Here is a 22733-nt window from a genome sequence, read left to right as displayed (position 1 = left end):
CAAAGCCCTGGGAATAAGACAGTGAACAAACCAGCAGGAATCCCAAGAGGAGTTCACACGCTGGCAAGGTGGACACATGGTTAGAATGCCCAGTACATCAGATGGCACTAAGGGCTGGGTGGACAGTGAAGCCGGGAAGGGAGATGGAAGGTGAGGAGTGAGGGGGTGCCATCTTATAGGGTGGCCATAGAAGGCTTCACTGAGGGTGGCAATGTTTGAGAAAGCCCTGAAAAAAGTGAGTGATCCAGACATGAGGCCATCTGAGAGAAGCATGACAGGCAGAGAGCGCAGCAAGTGCAAGGGTCCTGAGGCAGGTACAGGCCTGGTCTGACCAAGACACATCCAGGGACACATGGCTGGGGGAGGAGGGAGGGAAAAGGTAGCTGAGAGATGCAGGTGGACAGGTGAGGTGACAGAGAGATGAGGGGACCACCTCCTGGCACCTGTTACAGCATCCAGAATTCCACCATCCCCTCTAAGTCTTGGAGCCTTCAAGGCCCCTCCAGAAGGCTCATGACTCTGAGCAGGTGCCCTTCTGGATCTCACCTTAGCCCTAACAAGAGACTGAGAGGAAGGCCCGGGCAACCTGTGACATGAGGTGGGAGCTGGGAAGGAGGAAGAGGATAGTGAGCCCTCCTGCAGTCCCTGAAATGGGGGGCTTCACACAGTGCCCAATTTGCACATTCACCTGCACACACACAAACACACACACACACACACACTCATAGAGGCCAGCTTTCAGAGCCTGTCTGAAATTGTCAGTTGTATCTTTCGGGTGCCTGGCCCTGCAGGGAATGAGTGAGAGTGTGGGTCCCCTCTCCCCTCGGCACCTGCAGTCCACAGAGCACACAGGACCTTCAGGGAGCAGGGAGAATGTGCATGGGCCCCTCACCCGCAGCTCTGGGTCAGTGCAAGCCCTGGAGGCATCAGCCCAGGAGAGAGCACAGAGCAGCGACCTTCTCCTCTCGGGGTGGAGGGGCTGGCCCAGCAGTGGACAGAGAACACAACTGTGAAAGGATGTGGACAAGGGAGGTCTCGACCTGTTGCTTCTAGGTCCAAGCTGCCACCTAACCCTGGGGGAGGAAGGCCAGGAACCACACTCAGCCCCACCCACACTTCTCTGGCACAATGAAGGCACAGCCCAGATCCATGGCCTCCTTCTCCTCTCTGAAATCAGAGAGGCAGAGAGAGCAGCTCGGGCTCACACAGCTCGGGCTAGAACCCAGTATTCCACCACGTCAGTCTTAGCCTCGCCCATGTCAGAGGTGCAGACTAATGTAACTCACCCAGAAGGCAAGTTACACTCGAGGTCCGGATCCTAAGACCCAGAAGGGTATTGGGAGGTGCTTTTCATCTGCTTAATGTGATGAACGGTCCAGGGAGGGCAAGCGAGCGAAACCCTCCAACCCAAGCACAAGGGCTTTTTCTGTATGCCTCCTGTCCTCAAGTAATATGATGCCAGGACAATAATCCAGTTGCTCCAGAAGGCGACTGACTCCTGATTCCCGCACTCCTCATCTTCACCTAATGTCTTGGAAGTTGGCCCCTGGGCATCTGTCTGTACTTGGAATCGCTCATGCACACCAAAAGACATTCACATTTCTTATCCCTCTGCCCTCACCACAACCTGGGACAGTGGCAGGGTGGGGGTGGAGAAGGTGATCACGTTCACTGAGCCCTCCCTGTGCCAGGCAAGTTGCCAGTGTGCACTCGGGAGGAGAGTGTCATTTTGCCCTTGTTTAAAAGACAAGTTCTGGGGTCCTAACACAACTGGGTATCCTGAGTGTTCCTAAATAAATGGGATTGGAAAGGTGTGAAGTAACAGTCCTAAAGCCACAGCAATAGCAAATGGCAGAGCCACAACTAGAATTCAAGTGTTTTCCGCAACACTGTCCCCCACAGACTCCTGGGCAGGCAGACTGTGCCAACTCCTCTTCTCAGTTCAACCAGGTGCTTTAGGTACCATAATTTTAAGTGGACAAATGGTTTCATGCTTAAGCACTGCCAGATCCTCTCCACGAGATGCACACGTGTACACACATACATACACACACACACACACGCACATGCACATATACATGGGCACAGGCACACTGTTGGGAGACTTAAATGACACCTCTTCAATCCAGAAGGATCAGCCTGTTGGATTTAAGCTCGAGTCTCTGCTGAGCTTGGACCCTATGCGACCTGAGGGCTCCCAAGTCCTTCCAGAGCGGGACTGTGGCGCCTTGTCCTAAGAGACCCTGTCTCTGAATAGAAAGTAAGACACCCGCCTCCTGTCTGCAACATCAGGACACAAAGCCCAGACTCACAGGCAGGCTGTGAGTGGCTGTGTCTGAGTGTGCCTGGGCATTGTATTACAATATTTCTTCCAAGGGCCTTTTTTCCCTCCTCTTACTCAAGCAGATGGAAATGGCTCCTCCACCCAGGCCTGCCGCTGATAAGCCTCTGAGTGGGAGAAGCAGAACTGAGCCTCTTATCAGTCAGCTGCAGGGGTACCTGGTGGGCCTGCGCTGGCTGGCCTGGTGCTGATAAAGTAGGCCTGGGCCAGCCGCTCACCAGCTGCTCCCTCAGACCCATCCTCAGGCCCCAACCTCTCAGAAATGGGAGCAGTGAGACCCAGAAAACTTCTTTACTTTCTGAGATACCAAAGCAAGGCAGGCTTCTGGTGGCTATGGCAACAGGAAGGACCTGATTGGAAACAAGTGGGGATACAGGCTTGGCAAGGCTGCGGGTGGAGAAAGGGGCACTAGAGAGGCCCTCAAGCCCTGAACGTGGTGGTGGGAGCTGGTGCCTCCCACAGGTGTGACAGGATTTTGCGTGTGCTCAGAATTCCCCATGAGGCAGACACTCCTGCTCCCATGTGACGGCACTGAGCCTCAGAGAAGATGGAAGCTTTTTTTTAAGTGTTTTGTTCGTTTAAGGTATGATGCGGTGTGGTCGGGTTGGAAGCCAGGCCTGCTGGTGCCGAAAGCCCAAGCACCTTGCTCCTTCCTGGGAGCTCTGGCTGGAGGGGTTCACCCCTCTGAATCCCACCCCCGCCACACACACACACCCTGTTTGAGACAGCACATTTTACCTTCAGAAGTTAACTTTTTTCCTCAGCTTCTGTTACTGTTAACCCTCCAACACATTTGGTGAGTTCAAACGGAGGCTGGCATGCAATATTTGGGACATACTTATATTCAAACAATTTTCATTGTTTATCTGAAAGTCAGATTTCACTGGCTTCCTGTATTGTGTCTGGCAGCTGTGGTAGAAAAGGACCTGAACATGGGTGTTTCTGAAAGGGTCCCAGATGATTCCAAGGTGCAGCCAGAGCTGAGTGCCCAGAGCGAGTGGCTCCTGCTAAGCGCACCCACCTGCTGCAGCCCTACCAGGCCCCGCCGCAAAGCCCAGGGTGGACAGACCCTTCGTCATCAGAAACATCCTCCAAGGGGCTTTCCCAGATTCCCTTCCCATCCTTTGCATCCATCTCGTGGATTCCTCCCACAATGAACAGAAATCTATTTTGTATGTAAATGTAGAATCTGAGACACATCTTAATTTTTAATACTTTACTGTAATTGTGGAAGTGATTCAATAATGGGGCGTGTGGAAACATAGAATAATAAATGATTATTCATAACCCTCCTACATCTCCCATCACACTGATGTTCCCTTCATTTGCTTCTACTAGCACTGCTGCTTAAATCCCAAATTCTCAGACCACCAGCCTCTCCCGCAGCTCCTACCTCACACCCAGACCCTTGTCTCTGTCCATCATCCACTCCTGTGAGCCTCTCATTGTGCCATCCTGATTCTTTCTTAGTAGCTTCTAAGTGCTATTCTAAACAGTGGGTTCTCCTTTCCATCCCTACCCTGCTTCAAAACTCTAGAGAATCCTCTTCTCTATGACCTCTTCACCTGTCATGGCTGTTCGTCACTACCCGAGAAAACCCAGACTTCTTAGCCTGGTCTTCAGGATCCTTCATTGCCCTTTCCTCACCCAAACAGATAAGTAATAAAATTTATTAGTGATATTCACTGCAGTAGTGATGGTGGAAGAAGTAATAAGACAAGGAAAAGAAAAATAAGCTAATGATATATACTGGGTTTAGCCATTTATATTCTTTCATTTTTTCCCACCTAAAACCACAGATTTTATACTTCCCAAAACAACTCAGAAGTAGTTACGTTAAATGTGTAAAAAAAAATTAATGCATTTGTCTCATTATGAAACCATCTATACTTGAAAATGATACAATTATTTGAAATCTGTACAACCTGGCTTCTTACAGCTGTGCTGTGAGCCCTCCACACAACCTGGCTTCTCTAGGAGCCTCTAATCCTAATTGAAGAAACAGATCCACCCCTGTAGCTGCCTCATGTCTTTTTGGGTATCTGCTTTCACTCTATTACTTGGTTTGCTTAAGCAAAGGCTTCTTGTCTTTATCAAGGAAATTAGCACACCAGTCTGACAGAAGAGTAGATTGTGTTTGCACTTACCCTTCTTCTCCTAAGATTAAGTGTTAGCTTTCAAACTTGCTTTTGAAGTGCTAAGAACCCGATGAGAAATGATGAACAAAGCCTCCTGTTTACATTGGAAGCATCAAAACAGCAGGACTGGGCCAATTCACCCATTCCTGTTGGTCATTAGACATTAACTGGTTGTCCACCTTCAACCACATCACCTACAAAATCCTGAAGTGAAACAAAGTCTAAGTTAGTTGACTTTTCTTTGATTAGTCTCCAGCGCATTTATCACTTTCTATAAAAGAAGCGTCTAATTTAGATGGCAGTTGATTTGTGTCATGGGATTTCTTCTGACAGGAGGCAGAGTTATGTATGTGTTTATGGCTTCTTTGCTTTTAAAGATTAATGTTGGGCAAATATAAATCACAAGACCTGGATAGAGGGCTTGGAAGATGGAGCAGGAGCTTGCCAGGGTGATGGATTGAGATGTATTTTAGAGGATTTTCATCTGCTAGAAAAACAGTGGGAAGATGGGGCAGAGGGGTGGTGGGGCAGGGACAGTGAAGAGAGATGGCTTTTTCTCCCTAAGCACAGAGAAAGGACAGGATGGGCTCTTGAGCCAGGGCAGGTGGCTTTCTGGCTCTGTTTTAGAAGCAAAACGAAATTGAATTGGTAACTTCCTGAAACTCCTTTCCTGCCCTGATACCCAGAAGACAGGATTGGAGGACAAAGGAGGGTTCACAGCACAGCTGGAAGTGCTCAAGGTACCCAGCTGCTCCAGGAGATAAAGCACTCCCTGCCTGCCCCAGTCACAGGAACTGGCCCCTGAAGCCAGGCTCCCACACCGTATTTTCCCAAAGAGCAAGTCTAGGCTTCTGTCCCCTGAGGCTGTGTGTGTGTGTCAGTGTGTGTGCATATTTGTGTGTGTGCCTGTGTGTGCATATGTGGGAGAGTGTGTGTGAGAGGAATGTGTGTGAGTGTGTGTGTGCATGTGTGCCTGTGTGTGCATGTGTGCCTGTGTGCATATGTGGCAGAGTGTGTGTGTGTAAGAGTGTATGTGTATGAGTGTGAGTGCATGTGAGAGTGTGAGTGTGTTTGTGTGTGAGAATGTGTGTGATAGTGTGTAAGAAAGAATGTGTGAGTGTGTTAGAGAGTGTGTGAGAGTGAGAGAATGTGAGAGAGTAGGAGTGTGTGAGTGTGTGTATGAGTGTGTGAGGGTGTGTGTGTCTGTGTGTGAGCATGTGAGTGTGTATGTGTGTATATGAGTGTGTGTGAGTGTGTGTGCATCTGTGTGTATGTGAGTGTATGCGTGTGAGTGTGTGAGTGTGTATGTTCATCCTTAAATATATGAGGACAATAAGAATAGCTCCCACGTGCCAGGCAACGCCCTGAGAGCCACACTCAGTGCTTTGTGTGTGTTGCCTGCCGTAATCCTTCCCTACGGACGAGCATGCAAGGGTCCAGGAGGGGTGCTTGGAGTCGGGACATGGAGCACCAGGACTTACTGCCAAATCTCTCTGGCACCAAAACCCATGCTCCCTATGCCATCTATCAGGATGCACCCTTAAAGCACTTTTAAGATGCTTTTTGGAAAGAGCTATTTGTTGGTGTGCATTTATCTTCACCACTGCCCCAAACATAGCTGTCCAATATTCAGATGAAAATGCCCCCCATTGGCCGGGTGCGGTGGCTCACGCCTGTAATCCCAGCACTTTGGGAGGCCAAGGTGGGCAGATCACGAGGTCAGGAAATCAAGACCATCCTGGCTAACACGGTGAAACCCCTTCTCTACTAAAAATACAAAAAAATTAGCCGGGCCTGGTGGCACGCACCTATAATCCCAGCTACTCAGGAGGCTGAGGCAGGAGAATCGCTTGAACCCAGGAGGTGGAGCTTGCAGTGAGCCGAGATGGTGCCACTGCACTCCAGCCTGGGCCACAGATCGAGACTCCATCTCAAAAAAGGAAAGGAAAGGAAAGAGGAAAGAAAGAAAAAAATAAATGCCCCCCTTCTTTCCAACAGGCTTTCAAATACGAGTCTGACATAAAAGACAGATCACAGCATCACCAACAGCAATGGCTAAGATGTACAGTGTATACACTCCCCACGACCTTCACAGGCATCCTTTCCTGCGAGCCTGGTCACCACCCTCTGCTGCAGGCTCCCTCCCCATCCCACTGAGCCTGTGTGCCTCTGGCTCATACAGAACCATTGTGCCTCTGGCCGGCCTGAGTAGGGAGAAAGCAGCGGCCTTTCCTGAACCTTTGAGTTCTCACAGAGCCCTCCTTGGCTAGGGAGGTGGGGAAGCCTTCTAGGGAATGAGGAGAAGCGGCCTCCTGCATCCTGCTCCTGCACTTTTCCTTCCTTCCAGCATCCTTCGCCACTGCATCTCCACCCTTTGAGCCCATAAACCGTGGGTCCTGTTGTTTCTGGGCTACTTTGGCGTCCCCTTCCTCAGCACATCTCCTGAGGAAGCACGGCCATCTGCCTTGGGATGTAGCCATGAACCTCCTCCTTGGAGCCAATCCTCCTGAATGTTTGAACTGAGCTTCCAGGCAGCAGAATGTTCCCTCCTCCCTCCTGCCGCCCCTGCAGTCCTGCCCACTCCCCACATGGGCTCTGCTGCTCCTGCCTGTCAAACCCGGTGGAGGAAGGAGAAAAACACTTTCCACATCCTGTTCACCAACTGATAAGCCCTCTGGAAACCCAATAACAAAGCGTACCTAACTAAATCATCATTCTTTTCACATGCAGCCTGATCGAGGACATTTAATCATGCAATTAAGTACCTAATTATGCTGAAAATGCAATTATGTGATTTTTTAAATGAATTAAGTCCTCCAGAGAAGTGGTAAAGATTAGCACGCAGCATCTGTCTGGGGAGCAGGGATCTCGAAGGGCACCCAAATGTGACTCCAAGCTGCACAGGGGCCAAATGGTCTGAACCCAGATCACATGTGTGAGTAGACACGGGCCCACACAGGCTCACACGCAGAGGATGCCAGCTTCACCTCTGTGTCTCCAGGACTCTACAAAGGTCTGCTGCACACCAGGAACTTAATAAATGACAGTCATTAATGTCATTGGAAGCATAGTATACATCTATGGAGTGACTATTGAGTGACTTAGAGAATCTTAGGAAGGATTCTGAGAGGCAGGTGTGTAGAGAAAGAAAAAAAAATGAGAGAAGGATCAGCCAGGATATGTCAGAGGATATTTTAAGCAACATCACTCATTCATTCAGATGCTAAAGCAAAAAAACACAGTCAGTGTCTTCTAGGAGCTCAAAAATTAGTGCAGAGTCGGCTGGGCCTGGTGGCTGACACCTGTAATCCCAGTGCTTTGGGAGGCTGAGGCGAGTGGATCACCTGAGATCGGGTGTTTGAGACCAGCCTGACCAACAAGGAGAAACCCCGTCTCTAAAAACACAAAATTTGCCAGGTGCGGTGGTGCATACCTGTAATCTCAACTACTCGGGAGGCTGAGGCAGGAGAATTGCTTCAATCCAGGAGGCAGAGGTTGCAGTGAGCCGAGATCGTGCCACTGCTGTCCAGCCTGGGCAACAAAAGTGAAGATCCATCTAAAATAAATTAATGCAGAGACAGAGAAAGCATCTTAATGGTGATATGAACAGGTTGTTCGGCAACCTACAGCTCGTGGGCCAAATGCAACCTGTGGCTCGTTTTTGTACGGTCAGGTAAGCTAAGAATAATTTTTACCTCTTTAAGGGGTTTCCTCACTTCCATCCCATGCAACTCAGGTTCTGAATCCGTAGTATTAATCACTCACTGTACATCCACAACTCCAGTGGGGGGTCCAGAGTGATCATTGCGTCCAGGAGCCAAACCTCATATTTCTTTATAAATATGGAAATAAAACTGTGGAGCCAAATTGTTGATGAAAGAAAGATTCATTATATCTTGGAAAAGGAAGCCAATGATGTGAATAAGGATGAAGAGATTGAAGATGGTCACAAGAACTGTCAGAGGAGGAGATGGAGAAAGATGAGGCCAAGAGGGGAAACTGAGTCTGCACACTTCAGTGTAGGGTTTCCCTCCATGAGCCCAAAATCCAAGGGACAACCCAGAGCCTCCCCTCAGATAATCCTGGCAGGGGACTCTCAATGAGCATAGGAAGTGAGAGGAACCTTTACAGTCTCTAGGAAACTGTTCACACTGGAGACCCCTGAGAGGACAGATGAGTAACACACCAATAACAAACTCAGGGAGCTAAAGAAACAAAGTCTGCGGCCAGCGGCCCTGTGATTCCAAATGCCCAGCCTCTGACCTGCTCCCTGAGAGGTCAGAACTTCCCTTCATTTCCACCTGCAGAAGCAAGGGGGACTGGGGGTGAACCATGGACTGAAGCCACAGCCCACATTTCTCAATCTGCAATTGCAGCCCAGGGAAAGGGTGAAAGGAGCTGTGGTCACTGAATGCACTGTCTCTTTTCCACAACACGCATGTCTTTCTTGAAAATGAAAATGGCTACTTGGAGCATCTCCTGACCAGATTAGGCAAAGGATGTGTGGACACAAGACTCAGAGGGCCATTCAGAGAGGGTGGTCATGGTTCTACTATCCAACAACAGGCTGACACCAGCTAGCGGGAGACACCGCCAAGCAGGTGCAGGCATCCAGTGGGAACCTGGAGCAAGGCGGGCAGGTGATGGTGGTGGGAAAGGACCTTGACAGACCTTCTAGTCGGCAACTTTGAAGACTCTTCAAGACAATAGCCAGTTCTGAAGATTCATCCCCATTTCTTCACTGTAAAAGTAACACATGTTTTTTGTAGATGACTTGGAAAACACAGACAGCCATATATTAGAAGCAAACAAAACCACTCCTAAGCTGTCTACTTCTTAAAAGCCGGTACTTAACATTTGAAGTGTATTTCTTTTCATTCCTTTGTTTTAAGATTTTTGTGGAATATATTTCATCATTTCTATTTAGAGGGTCCTGTTTTCTTCACTTAACATCATACCCTAAGCATTTCCTCCTGTTGCTAAGTTCACGTGCACCCCTTCCCTAACTGCATAATACTGGGTCATATGGGGGTATCATAATTTACATAACCAATGCCCAAATATGGAACATTTAGATTGTTCTCTCTCTTTAATTTTTCATTTTAGACTGCATTGCCATCTACTTTCCCAAGCACGGACTTTTGTTCCTGTTCCAGATTGTTTCTCTAGGATCAATTCCTAGAAGGGGATTGTTTGATTCTCAGGGTGATGCATATGCCAAATAGTGTACCGGAGTATTGAAGGTGCTTGTTTCTAGGAATCCCACTTTGACATATTGACGATGAGAATAATTAATATCCAAATAGCCTGACCTATGTCAGGCACTGTGTACCACAAACTAGCTTACAACGAGGCTACACGGTTGTGCCACCGGGTTTTACATGTGAAGAAACCATGGTTTGCAGTGAGCCGAGATTGCGCCATTGTACTCCAGCCTGGGCGACAGAGCAAAAACTTCATCTAAAAAAAAAAAAAAAGAAAAGAAACAAAGAAAAGAAAGAGAAAAGCTACATAGCATTCCTCAAAATGGTCTGGCCATGAGTGTCGTCACTGAGGGGCCACTCCCTCACCTGTCTGCACCATGCCTGGCAAGTGTGCTGACTTCACAGCGGGGAGGCCAGATGCCTGGCCCTGAGTCTGGCAGATGGGTGACCCCAGGAGCACGGTGTGCAGGATTGCACACCCTCACTGTCCTCAGGGAGGTGTCTGGGTGGAGCTGGGACTGGAAATAGGTGTGTCCAGGGTGTTCTGCGCTCCAGCCACCTCTGGTGGAGCTTGGAACTGGCAAGGATACACGGGCCTTCCTGGCTCCTCAGAACATCTGCATAGAGCCATTTCCTTTGCCATTTTGGTGCTCCAAACACCTATTTTTGGAAAAGCATTTCCCTGCTGCCTCACTGGAGCTCAGCTATCCTTAAATCAATCAGCAGTGGTCTGGTAGGTGGATCAGCTGGGAACACGTGCTTAATTTCCCAACAACAAGGCCAGGGAGACTGCAGTCTCAGGAGCTATGGAGCAGAAGGGTGTGTGCATGGACCAGATCCTGGCACAATGGCCCCAAATCCCCAAACCCAGCACCAGGCATGGGGACAGGCAGGGGACAGGCAGAAGGAATAGATTCTCAGAGTCCTCCTCTGTGCCCGGTCCCCATCTCTGTCAGGGTGGGGTCTTGCAAGCCTGGTTGCTGATTCACTCTCAGATGGCATCTCCTGCTTCTCCCTTCAGCTTCAGTTCCCTCTTAAGGACTCTGTTCTCTTTCCACTTCCACTGTGAAGATCCGTCAGCGTGATGAAGATGCAGGGGCAAGTCAAAGGTTACACAGCGGGGGCTGCCCTGCTAGTGTGCTGAAGCCACGCCAACTGTTCAGGGCAGCTTTCTGCTTCCAGGAAGAACACGTTGACTTGGCTCCTTTCAGCAGTTTGGGCGTTGTCTTAAGCCTGAGCTTCTTCAGTTGCCTCCTGACCCCAGACACCCACTCCAGTCCCTACCCATCTCCAGCAGCCAGATGCTGACCAAGCCCCAGGAGCTTCCCAGACATAAGAGCCACTAGAATCGCCTTCTCCCCACTCTTCCTGCCTCTTTCAAATTTGATTTCCCTAGAAATCTTCCAGCAGGGTGTGTCTGCTGGGGGTCAGGCTGGGGGAATTGTGATTCTGCTTTCCTTCAGTCTATGCCATGAGTAAAGAAGGATATTTGTGAATAGGTGAGATGGCTCATGCCTGTAATCCCAACACTTTGGGAGGCCAAGGCGGGTGGATCATGTGAAGTCAGGAGTTCAAGACCAGCCTGGCCAACATGGCGAAAAACACATCTCTACTGAAAATACAAAAATTAGACAGACATGGTGGCAACTGCCTGTAATCCCAGCTACTCAGGAGGCTGAGGCAGGGAGAATCACTTGAACCTGGGGGGCAGAGGTTGCAGTGAGTCTAGATCGCGCCATTGCACTCCAGCCTGGGTGACAGAGCGAGACTCTATCTCAAAAAAAGGATATTTGCTGCTTTCATGATAAACTACAAACGCTGCACCATCCACAGCTGACAAAGTCCTCTCCCCAGTGGTGGACAAGGGCAACTCCACCTTGCTCAGCCAGCTTTTATCCCCAGATTCTTCCTCCTTCAGAGTGCCTTGCTGATTTCTGCTATTGTCAGCATCCTGGGCTTTGGAGACGATGGTTCCACTTTTTCATACTCTTGCCTCATAAGGGAGAAAAAGCACCTTTTCCTTTTACTTAGATGTTGTAGCTCAGCTGAGGCAGATTGGTTATGCTGTTGAAGTAAGGTTCTGTTTAAATTTTTTTTCTAAGTCTCAGGGGGAATAACAGGGAAATCTATACAGAGGAAACCCTGGAACCAGACATTTCAAGTTCTAAGTCATGGCAGCCTCACTTTCTTTCCAGTTCCCCTCCTGGGAGCACATCCCAAAAGCAAGTGACTAGGTATGAAAAGTTCTCCAGCAAGACTCCAAGATGTACATAAGGAAGAGATGTCCTTTCCTGACTCTGCCTTCTAAGTGTTGAGCCTCTGCTTCATCCCAATTTACTGACGTGGGAATGACTGTCTTCTTCAGGGCAGAGAGGCCACATCTCCTCCCCACCCACCCTTGCAAGCCTCTACACTTCCATCCAGATGGTGTAGTGCAGCCTGCGTGGGTCCAATCCTGTCATCGATGTGGTGTTTTGATACCATAGCAGCAGATAAGACTGGATAAGCGTTAGGAGGAGGAAAGCACTGCTGATCGTCTTATAGAGAGTCAAAGCAGTACAGCTAAATTGCACAGCACCTTGGCAGCCCTGGGGATTGTTGGGGGACTGTTGTAAGGTCACCCATACGGACCTTCAGCGCAATCATTTTGACCTTGAGACTTTCAGACACGTTCTGAACAGGCTGGTCAAGTTCACATCAACCTAACCTGTGTATTCCATCTGCAAGACCAGATGAATGCACATGTGCTTTCTGCACAGATAGGAAGAGTGGCCATGCCTGAGAGTGAAGGCAGATTGAAGCCCTCATAGCATACATCCAGCAGGTCCCTGGAGCCCATGGTGATCAGGCATCCAGGGAAGCTCTCCACCCAACCCAGAGGCTTACTGACCACTCTATCATCACGGCCTTCCCTTCATGTATCTCTCATTGCCCACCCACCATCTCAGAAGGACAGACTTGGGGACACCCCTTCCAGGAAGCCTTTCCTGAGGACACTGGAGATCTATGGGTTCCAACAGAGTGCAACCTTTGGAGATCTATAGGTTCCAACAGAGAGCAACCTTTTCCCAACTTACCCACAAGCATTTGTCCTTGTCGGTTACACAGCGTGCTCCTGATGGCAGGGGCTTGGCTTTAAAGATGGAGCATATGGCTGAAGGGTAGGAGGTGCTACAAAAGTTTGCTGAAGGAAAGAATGAACCAGCACAATTATGAGCATCCCCATTGCCATAGAATCCTAGAGTCCTGGGGTTCAGCCTCACAGTTGTGTCTCCACAAGTCCCCCAAGCACCTCGTCAATGCTCATTTTGACGCTTCATCGCATAGAGACTGTGGGCAGTCTGACTTTTGCACCTCCCCAGCCAAGTCATATGCTTCCTGGGGATACACACCATGTTCTCCTCTTCCCTGTAACTCTGGGGCTGAATAAATGCTAACTGCTCAGCCAACCCTGGCTGGCTTCTAGGAGAAATGGATGGGTGGGTAATAAGCTATTCATTGATTTCTTGGGGGCACTTTATTCTGAGACCCTACAGTCTGAACACTGCGTCTTTTCCAGAAGCAATAATAGCCAGCCATCAAGGGCAAGTAAATGCATTTGACCTCTCCTACCAAAAAAAAGTTAGTTAACGTACTTCAACTCTCATCTGATTTCTACTTCACTTGTGCAAGGACGCTGAGGAATCTAGAGCAGGAAGAAAAGCCACAGTGCTAGCTGAGAAGCACTTTCCATGTCCACAAAGGTTACTGTTCTTAACCCCATCTCTGTCTGGCTCTTGAACCCCAAATCAGACTTGCACAAAGCCTTTCTGCTTCAGAGTGCTTGGTAAATTGACTTTTCTTTCTTTCTTTCTTTCTTTTTTTTTGAGAGGGATTCTCACTCTGTCACCCAGGTTGGAGTGCAATGCTGCAATCTCAGCTCACTACAACCTCCACCTCCCAGGTTCAAGTGATTCTCCTGCCTTAGCCTCCTGAGTAGCTGGGATTACAGGCATCCGCCAGCATGCCCAACTAATTTTTGTATTTTTAGTAGAGACGTGATTTCACCATGTTGGTCAGGCTGGTCTTGAACTCCTGACCTCAGGTGTTCCACCCACCTCGACCTCCCAAAGTTGGGATTACAGGCGTGAGCTACTGCATCTGGCCTGGTTAATTGACTTTTCTAACCAGGCTTGTAGGTTCCTTGCAATTGAACATTCCATGTAACTGCCACAGCACCTGGCCAACTGTCAAGCAGTCGACGTTGCTGTTGCTGCTGCATCACTGTCACCAACAAGGTTTGTCATTGCAGGAAGTCTCCAAGGATCCCCATGAAAAACCTGCATTTCCTCTCACGATTTTGAGGCTGAAATCATCTTCCTCCTCCCAGAACACCTAGGTGTTCTAGTCTGAAGCTATCCTCATTCTCAACTCCCCTCCTTCAAGCCCTCACCCTGTGCCTGAATTCTTCCTTCTTTGCTGGGACTGATGGACAGGAGGAAGACAGGAAGTGGGGGACCCCTTCAACAACTCCTACAGCAGAGGGGAGCCATGGGAGATGGGCCGGGAAATGTAAAGACAAACCCATGCAGGAAAAAAAGAGAACTTTTTAGCACAGTGTCATCTGAAAATGCAAGAGAAGAAAGGCTCTTGGTGGCAACAGAGGAGTGTGACCTCCATCCTCAGGGCTAGCACCTGACGCCTGCTCTCCATCCACATCTGAAAAATACCACTGGCCCTGAGAATCCATTGCAACTGAGGTCCTGCACCCCAACAGCGGCAACTCAAGCTGCCAGCTGAAGCAGAGAGCACTGCCCGCACTGCAGGGTTGTGCCTGCGTACCCCGCTGCCTCCAGGGGTGGCTGCCTTCCTCCAGAGAATGGACAGCTGATATCCTGAGGACATAGAGAGTTAGTAGGGATGACTGTAGCCAATGGCAAATTCCATGGAAGAAAAGCCATTCCCATCTTCACAAAGATGAGCATAGTGAAGGCTGCAGTTTAGTTTGTTTGTGGTTCCCCAGAAGTCTTTCCAACATTCAGCAGTTGTCCTTCAGTGCCGGGTACGCAGTCCAATGCTGACTATAGAGTTGTGAGCAAGACAAGCCTGAATGTGTGGAGTTTCCTGTCTGGCGGGGTGTTGCAGGGGCCCGGGGGGACCTTGCAACCTGGAGGAGGGCTGGGAAGAAAAAAAGTAGGATGCCTGGGTCTTTCCAAAAAATGGGTCCTCTCATGTCTGTCCAATTGTTGTGCTGGGTAATCGTCTATTTCTGATACCAGACCCAAGCTTGGCCGTAATCAACACCTTTCTCTGCCATAAACCCACCCCCAAGGCTGCCCGCAGATCACCCCCGTCCTAGTTGCTGAGCTCAGCATGATCCTAATCTCAACCTCAGAAGTATCCCTCAGCTCCAGCAAGGGACAGGCTTTCATTCCAGGCCCCTTAAGCTGGATGCAGACCAACCACCTACTTTCTGGGCAGGATCTGAGCTCACTCAGCCAGTCTTCTCCAAAGACCTGATATCACTGCTGCTAGCTGAATGGGTACAGGGCAAGGGAGTGCGCCAAGGGGGGCTCTCACCCCTCCATCTCCAGAGGCTTCCGGAGCCTTGGAGCTGTGGATGGCAAGCAGACACTGGGGAGAAAGCTGAGAAGTGGGGAGAGCTGCCTTAGATGCTGAGCTCTCTGTCTGGAATGCTTATATGCTTTGTGCAGCAAACTCCTATTTGCCCTTAAAGGACAAATCCTGATGTCACCGCTTCTGGAAGCCCTCTTTACACCAGCACTTCCCAGCCTAAAGCATGAATCAGAATCTACTATAGTAATTACTGGGTCCCAGTCTTAGTGTTTTTCTTCAGTAGGTCTGGGCTGGGGCCTGAGAGTTTCTATTTCTAACAGGCTCCCAGAGGATGCTGTGTATCCAGAGACTATGCTTTGAGAATTGCTGTCTCACAGCATCTGCACCTTCCCAGACAGCCTCGAGCTTCCTCTCTATGCTGATTCTGATCTATTAATATAGGGCAGCTCTGGTCGGGCTGAAATGTCACTTCCCTGGAGTCTGTCACATTGTGAAACGTGTAAATTCAGCTCCACACACTTGGAGGGGGTGGGGCATGGAGAGAGTAGTTCCAGCTGAGGGACCTTTCCTGCCCACCATGCTCCTCAGGAGGCATGAGCTTGGAGGGAGCCCACATTGCGAGGCCCAGCTGGCAATCCCAATGGTCTCCCAATGAGGCCTCGAAGGTCTCAGGTCCCACCTCCCTTCCCAGCCTGGCTGGCCTGCTGGAAGTGTGTGTAGTCTCCCAGTATACAGATTTGGGTACAAGGTCCCTAACCAGCAGCCAAGAAATGCACCCCAAGTTGTTCAAGCCAAATATCTCATCTGGAAACCAGCTTACCAAGGCTCTCCACTTCGCAGTGCCCGACAAGGCTGAACACACTGACTCAAAGCTGCCAGACTTCAAATGATTGACTTCTGACTCTCAAGGTGGCTTTACAAGCTGGGGAAAATAACACTTTTCTGGGATGCAGCTGCCAAATCTGTAAAATGGGGCTAATAATAACTCCTATGGAATGGAAATGTTGCAAGGTCTGAGTTAAAATGCATTAAATGTTGAGAGCAGCACCTGACACTTAGTATGAAATTATTACTTGTTTTAAAGGAAGGGAAAATAACAGTCTCTTTTAACCCTGATTGTGTTGCACAAACTGTCATAAGAAATGCAGGTCTTCACCTGGAAAATTTCTGAGGGCAGTTCTGGGTATTTGAGCTTCTATAACCATCCATGCCTATTTAAGCAAGGTGTTATTCTTTCTTTCCGAACTTTGAGATGTATAGTGGTTAGAAAAGTCTAGAACTCCACCACTAAATCCATTCATTTATATATGCATGCATTCATTCATGCATTCAGTGAATATTTATTGAGTACCTACTATGTGCTAGATACTAAATTGGAGGCTGCACTTGTTCACACGGCATAGTAAAGTCTAGCACCTGCTTGAACTTGCTGTGGTTCCTGCTTCAGGTCTAGCTACTGAGAAGCACTGTGAATGCTGGATCCTCTACCCTGCCTGGTTCCTGGCTCCTGAGGCCCTGACTCCTGAACCAGTGTTCACTGGGTCCCTTGGCTGCCTCAATGCCTTGTATTAACTTCTTAACTAACTCCAAGCTCCTTCCTGGCCCCAGACACCCCTAGCTTGGCCCACCTGCTTCCTGCTGTGGACCCCTAGCTGGGAGTCTGTTCTCCCTTCACCCACTATGACTCCTGACTCCAGCAGGCAGTTACTTATAAGAAAGAGGCATCTGGCAGTTGCACTGGGGAGAGTGACCTCATAACACTATAATTTAAGTGATTATCTGACTGGAAATGACTATTGTGAAGCATCCTTCTCTGTTTTATTATGCAGGGCCATTGTAATGGGAACATGGGGTTTCCTATGTTAACACTGATATTTCTGTGATACAATAAATCCTTCTTCACAATCATCTCCCAGAGGAGAGAAGGCATTCTGTGCAGCAGCTCTAGGAAACATGCAGGTCCCCAATGTCCTAGACATCCTACCCTCTTTGGCCAGGCCATTAAGCTGTGAAAAAACACACTCAGTAACTTGGATAGTGTCATAGAGTGGTCCTTCCCACAGGAGAGTCAATGTAAAGACCTATGGGCGGGCTTCAGGAATGACTTCTCAGACAGGAGCCCTGGGAAGGGCTTCTCCAAGACAGAAAGTGCACTCCAGAGGCAAGAGCACTGGCTAGGTCCTGACCTGATATTGCATGAGCTGTGTGATCATGGGCACATCACATCTCTGAGCCTTGGTGTTCTTCCTGTGAGATGGGCCAATAACACCAGGCACCTCATAGGATTGCTGTGAAGACTGCATGATAGAGTAGATAGAAGGCAATTTAAGCAACACCTAGTGCTATGGTTTGGATGTGGTTTGACCCTGAAAAAGCTCATGTTGAAATTTGATTCCCAAGGTGGCAGTGATGGGAGGTGGGACCTAGTGGGAGATATTTGAGTCATAGGGGCAGATCCCTCATGCATAGATTAATACCCCCTTGAGGGAGGGAGGGAGTTCTATCTGTCATGAGACTGGATTAGTTACTGGAGAGCAGCTTGTTATAAAAGCAAATTCAGCTTTCTAAACTCTCTTGCTTTCTATATCACCTTGTGGTCTCTTTGCGAATGTCTGCTCCCCTTCTGCTTTTTGCCATGAGTGGGAGCAGTATGAGGCCCTCACCAGATGCAGCTGCCCAATTTGGACTTCCCAGCCACTAGAACTGTGAGCCAAATAAACCTCTCTTCTTTATAAATTACCCGAGTATTCAGCTATAGCAACACAAAATGGACTGAGACACCTGATGTGAGCATCAGACACTCCACAAATATTCTTTCTTAAATACAACAAGAATCCCTGCCTTCATACACAGCACAGATTTCTGTTGAGCATCTACCAGGTGCAGCACCACTCTCAGTGGAGGCATACTGCAGAGAACTCAAATGGGCCTGGAGTGACCTGGTGGTTCAAGTTCAAACAGTTCCATCCCAGTCAGTGATCAAGCAGAACCTGGTTCCTGGTCTGTGCACCCCTGCTAGGAGTCTGTGGGTACACCACACTGCTCCTGTCCACTTGGACCCATTCTCAGAGCTGCTCACACCTGAGCAAAGGATGCAGCTTGGGCCAAGGTGCTGCTAGACATGGAGAGTCTTCCTCTCTGACCTCAGATTCTTGTCCTCTGTTCACAGAGCCTGATCCAGGGATTACCTCCTCCTCCACCACAATGGACATTGCCATCACTGCAGGTGAGCTCTTATCACACAGCCCTTCAAGCAGCCAGGGTTGGGGGCCTTGGTGAAAACATCCAGGGGAGAACTGACCTAAGGACTTGGGCAGGGGTGGCTGTGGCCATTTTTTCTCTCCCTCAGAGGTGGTTTTCAATGTGGAATGGAGGAGTCTAGCCCTGGGTAAATATATATACGTAGGTATGTCATACATATCTGTGTATATATTTATTGCCCTTTCTCAGGGCTGTTGACTCACAGGAACTGAGGGGCTGGAGAGACAGCAGCTTTGGTGAGGGAGACTGAGGGTGGAGGTGGGATGAGGGTAGACTGACTAGGCTACTTAGACTTCTCCACCATCTCCCTCATCCTACATTGTTTTCTGCCCTGGGTCCATGCCCCCCAAACCTCCATCCTCAAAGAAAGTTCAGCCTGCCTTGCTTGGTTTGAATTCCCAAGGTGGCAGTGATGGGAGGTGGGACCTAGTGGGAGATATTTGAGTCATAGGGGCAGATCCCTCATGCATAGATTAATACCCCCTTGAGGGAGGGAGCAGTTCTATCTGTCATGAGACTGGATTAGTTACTGGAGAGCAGGTTGTTATAAAAGCAAATTCAGCTTTCTAAACTCTCTTGCTTTCTATATCACCTTGTGGTCTCTTTGCGAATGTCTGCTCCCCTTCTGCTTTTTGCCATGAGTGGGAGCAGTATGAGGCCCTCACCAGATGCAGCTGCCCAATTTGGACTTCCCAGCCACTAGAACTGTGAGCCAAATAAACCTCTCTTCTTTATAAATTACCCGAGTATTCAGCTATAGCAACACAAAATGGACTGAGACACCTGGTGTGAGCATCAGACACTCCACAAATATTCTTTCTTAAACACAACAAGAATCCCTGCCTTCATACACACACAGATTTCTGTTAAGCATCTACCAGGTGCAGCACCACTCTCAGTGGATGCATACTGCAGAGAACTCAAATGGGCCTGGAGTGACCTGGTGGTTCAGTTTCAAACAGTTCCATCCCAGTCAGTGATCAAGCAGAACCTGGTTCCTGGTCTGTGCATCCCTGCTAGGAGTCGGTGGGTACCCCACACTGCTCCTGTCCACTTGGACCCATTCTCAGAGCTGCTCACACCTGAGCAAAGGATGCAGCTTGGGCCAAGGTGCTGCTAGGCATGGAGAGTCTTCCTCTCTGACCTCAGATTCTTGTCCTCTGTTCACAGGGCCTGATCCAGGGATTACCTCCTCCTCCACCACAATGGACATTGCCATCATTGCAGGTGAGCTCTCATCACAGAGCCCTTCAAGCAGCCAGGGTGGGGGGCCTTGGTGAAAACATCCAGGAGAGAACTGACCTAAGGACTTGGGCAGGGGTGGCTGTGGCCATTTTTTCTCTCCCTCAGAGGTGGTTTTCAATGTGGAATGGAGGAGTCTAGCCCTGGGTAAATATATATACATGCGTACATCATACGTATCTGTGTATATATTTATTGGCCTTTCTCAGGGCTCTTGACTCACAGGAAGTCAGGGGCTGGAGAGACAGCAGCTTTGGTGAGGGAGGTTGAGGGTGGAAGTGGAATGAGGGTAGACTGACCAGGCTACTTAGACTTCTCCACCATCTCCCTCATCCCACATTATTTTCTTCCCTGGGTCCATGACCCCCAACCCTCCATCCTCAAGGAAACTTGAGCCTGCCTTTGCTTTGCTTTGAACCCTGGGCAAGTGGCTCCCCATGGGTCATGGCTGTGACTGCAAACTGTGTTTGAAGAACAACCAAGTTTGGGAGGTGCTGTGTGCTCTGCGACCTTCTTTGAGATCCACACTTCTCAGCAGCTTATTAATAACTCAGGAAACATCTACAATTTGAAAAGAAAGAAAAAGCAGCAGCAGCAAGCAATCCAAGACACCTGTTGGACTCTGTGTAACCTGGCATTCTCCAACTCATTGCACCACTGAGCTTTTTTTCTTCTTAGATGGTATTATTAACATTATGCAGATACAAGTGTTCCCCTGAAGGCAGTAGGAAGTTTAGGAAATTGCTCTATAAAGGTGGGACTTGGGAGCAGTTTCAGACTTTTCATATTCTTCAGCAGTCCCTCCCCAAGGCCTCCAAATAAACCTGCATTCTAAGAAAAGACAGAGGCTTGTTCTGCAGCTTCAAAGTAAATGCCCAAACTCAAAACACCCCTGTCCCATGAGACTGCTGACCCCTCACTCTCAAGGTCCTGAGTGATCTGACCCCTCCTAAGCAGCTTCACACTGTACTTCCCCACCCCTCTGGAGTCCCAGCAGAAGTGAGGGGTGACTTCTCCCTTGCACAGCCACCACCTTGGCATCCTCTGCATTACCCTCTCCCATTTCAGTCCTTTGTGTGGCCAAGTCCTGCTCCTCCTGCAGATTTGCCACAGTCCTCAGTCCCCAGGAGGGAATGGGAGCAGGGTAGGGTGAGAAGCAGCCATCAGGCCATTGAAAAACACAAACCACACAACCTGCCCCAAGCACAGTTAATAGCCTCATCTTTTTTTCCCCCTGTATAGTGTATATACAGCAACGAGCTCTGCCCTGTTTTCTGGGACTTTCCTGGTTTTAGAATGGAAAATCTCTAAACAAGGTTCAGTCCTGGGGTGTGATTCCAACCTGTCTGCAGAGTGCTTAGAGTGCTTAGTAGCAGAACTGTGAAGAAGAAAAAGAGAAGGGAGGGAAGGAAGGAGAGGAGAGAAGGGGAGAGGAGGATCTCCCTGTGCCTTTAGAAAGGCACAGGTTACAGGGCCATCACACAACAGGTTGGTGAAGCATGGGGAAGGAATGAACTGTCCTGTTTGATGTTGGTACAGTTGTCTCCAATGTATACGGTTCAACTTATGAGTTCTTGAGTTTGGAATGGCGTGAATGCAAAAGCATTCAGTAGAAACCGTACTTTGAATTTTGAACTTTGACCATTTCCCAGGTGGCAATATATAGTATGATACACTATATTATAAAATAGTCTTTGGGTCAGATGATTTTGCACTTTAGGTTAATGTAAGTGTTCTGAGCCTGCTTAAGGTAGGCGAGGCCAAGCTTTGATGCTCAGTAGGTTTGGAGTATTAAATGCATTTTTCATTTACAGTATTTTTAACTTATTATGGGCTTACAGGAACCTGGCTCCTATCATAAATCAAGGAGCATCTGTTTTGGTTGTGGCATCATATCTGTCCTCACACAACCCCTGTGGGTCTTGACCCCCATCCCAGGTCCTAGGGCCCCTGCCTCAGACAGACCCTTGCACCTCTTCCCACCTGCAGGCGTGATCGCTGCTGTGGCCATCGTCCTAGTCTGCCTCCTCTTCGTCATGCTGTACTACATGTACCGGCACAGGGGCACGTACCACACCAATGAGGCCAAGGGCACGGAGTTTGCTGAGAGTGCAGATGCAGCCCTGCAGGGCGACCCTGCCCTCCAAGATGCTGGTGATAGCAGCAGAAAGGAGTACTTTATCTGAGGGACAACAGACTTCACTTTCCTGAATGCCTCCTCCAGCTCCATCAGGAAAAATACACCCCATCGCCCAGCACCCCTGCTGATACCACCAGACAGAGAGAGAGCACTTTCTTCTTCCCAAGATAGGCACCTGGAAACACTAGGTGCCTGCCCAGGGAGGAATGGAGGAGGACTCGCGCTACAAGAGCCCTCTCCCAGGGACCCAGGGAGGTGATGGCCACCCAAGAGGCCACCCTTTGCTCCACGGAGGTGGGAGAAAGTCTGGGCACATGGGGCCCCCTGGGCAGTGCAGAGCAACATCAGCTCACTGGCAGGAAAGTCCCTGTTGAGGGTGAGGGGGTGCCGGGGTACCCGGGGGCTGGGGAAGCAAGGAAATAAGTCATCTGTATGCTGACTGGGGATAATGGCATCAAATGTCAGTCCTTGACATTTGGGAGAACAGCAGGTGCCAGAGCTAAAAGGTACCTTTGTCTCCCATTGATCCAGCTCAGAACGATTGGAAATAAATTTGAAATGTAACCGAGCATTCAGAGTCCAACAGTATTACTGTAGTTATCTGGGGAAAGATAAACGCCACCCAGGGCTTGCTTTTCACCTGTGCAATATTATGTTCTCTGACGGGGCCAGGACAGTTCATTTCTGGCTCCTGTGGGGGCCAGTTCTCAGAGAGCACAGCCGGTACAGGCGGCTCCCAAGCCTGCCAAGGGAGGAAGGACAAGTGACCAGCTTTCCTTTCCCTACAGGGGCATCAGCTGCATGAAACAAAAGGAAGGGTGAAATGTCCCACTAGAAATAGCCTTTCCCAG

The 22733-nt window shown here is 49.2% G+C and overlaps 1 protein-coding gene across 6 annotated transcripts in view; it reads left to right on the top strand.

The window, feature by feature from the left end:
* GYPC (glycophorin C (Gerbich blood group)) overlaps window positions 1-22733 on the top strand; it is a 57429-nt gene that overhangs the window by 16484 nt on the left and 18212 nt on the right. For 2 of the 6 annotated variants that reach the window (XM_009237635.4, XM_063712715.1), the window contains 3 exons: window positions 18409-18465; window positions 19671-19727; window positions 21732-22451. In XM_009237635.4, the coding sequence (XP_009235910.4) occupies window positions 18409-18465; window positions 19671-19727; window positions 21732-21928 (311 nt within the window). In that variant the 3' untranslated portion in view covers window positions 21929-22451. Of the gene's footprint in view, window positions 1-18408; window positions 18515-19620; window positions 19728-20127; window positions 20585-21731; window positions 22452-22733 lie in introns of those variants that run through there. The other 4 variants (XM_063712716.1, XM_054549185.2, XM_054549184.2 and 1 more) reach the window with 4 other exon arrangements.

The sequence above is a fragment of the Pongo abelii genome, chromosome 11, assembly GCF_028885655.2.
Source record: "Pongo abelii isolate AG06213 chromosome 11, NHGRI_mPonAbe1-v2.0_pri, whole genome shotgun sequence".
Taxonomy (NCBI): domain Eukaryota; kingdom Metazoa; phylum Chordata; class Mammalia; order Primates; family Hominidae; genus Pongo; species Pongo abelii.
This window is presented reverse-complemented; position numbering and strand designations above follow the sequence as displayed.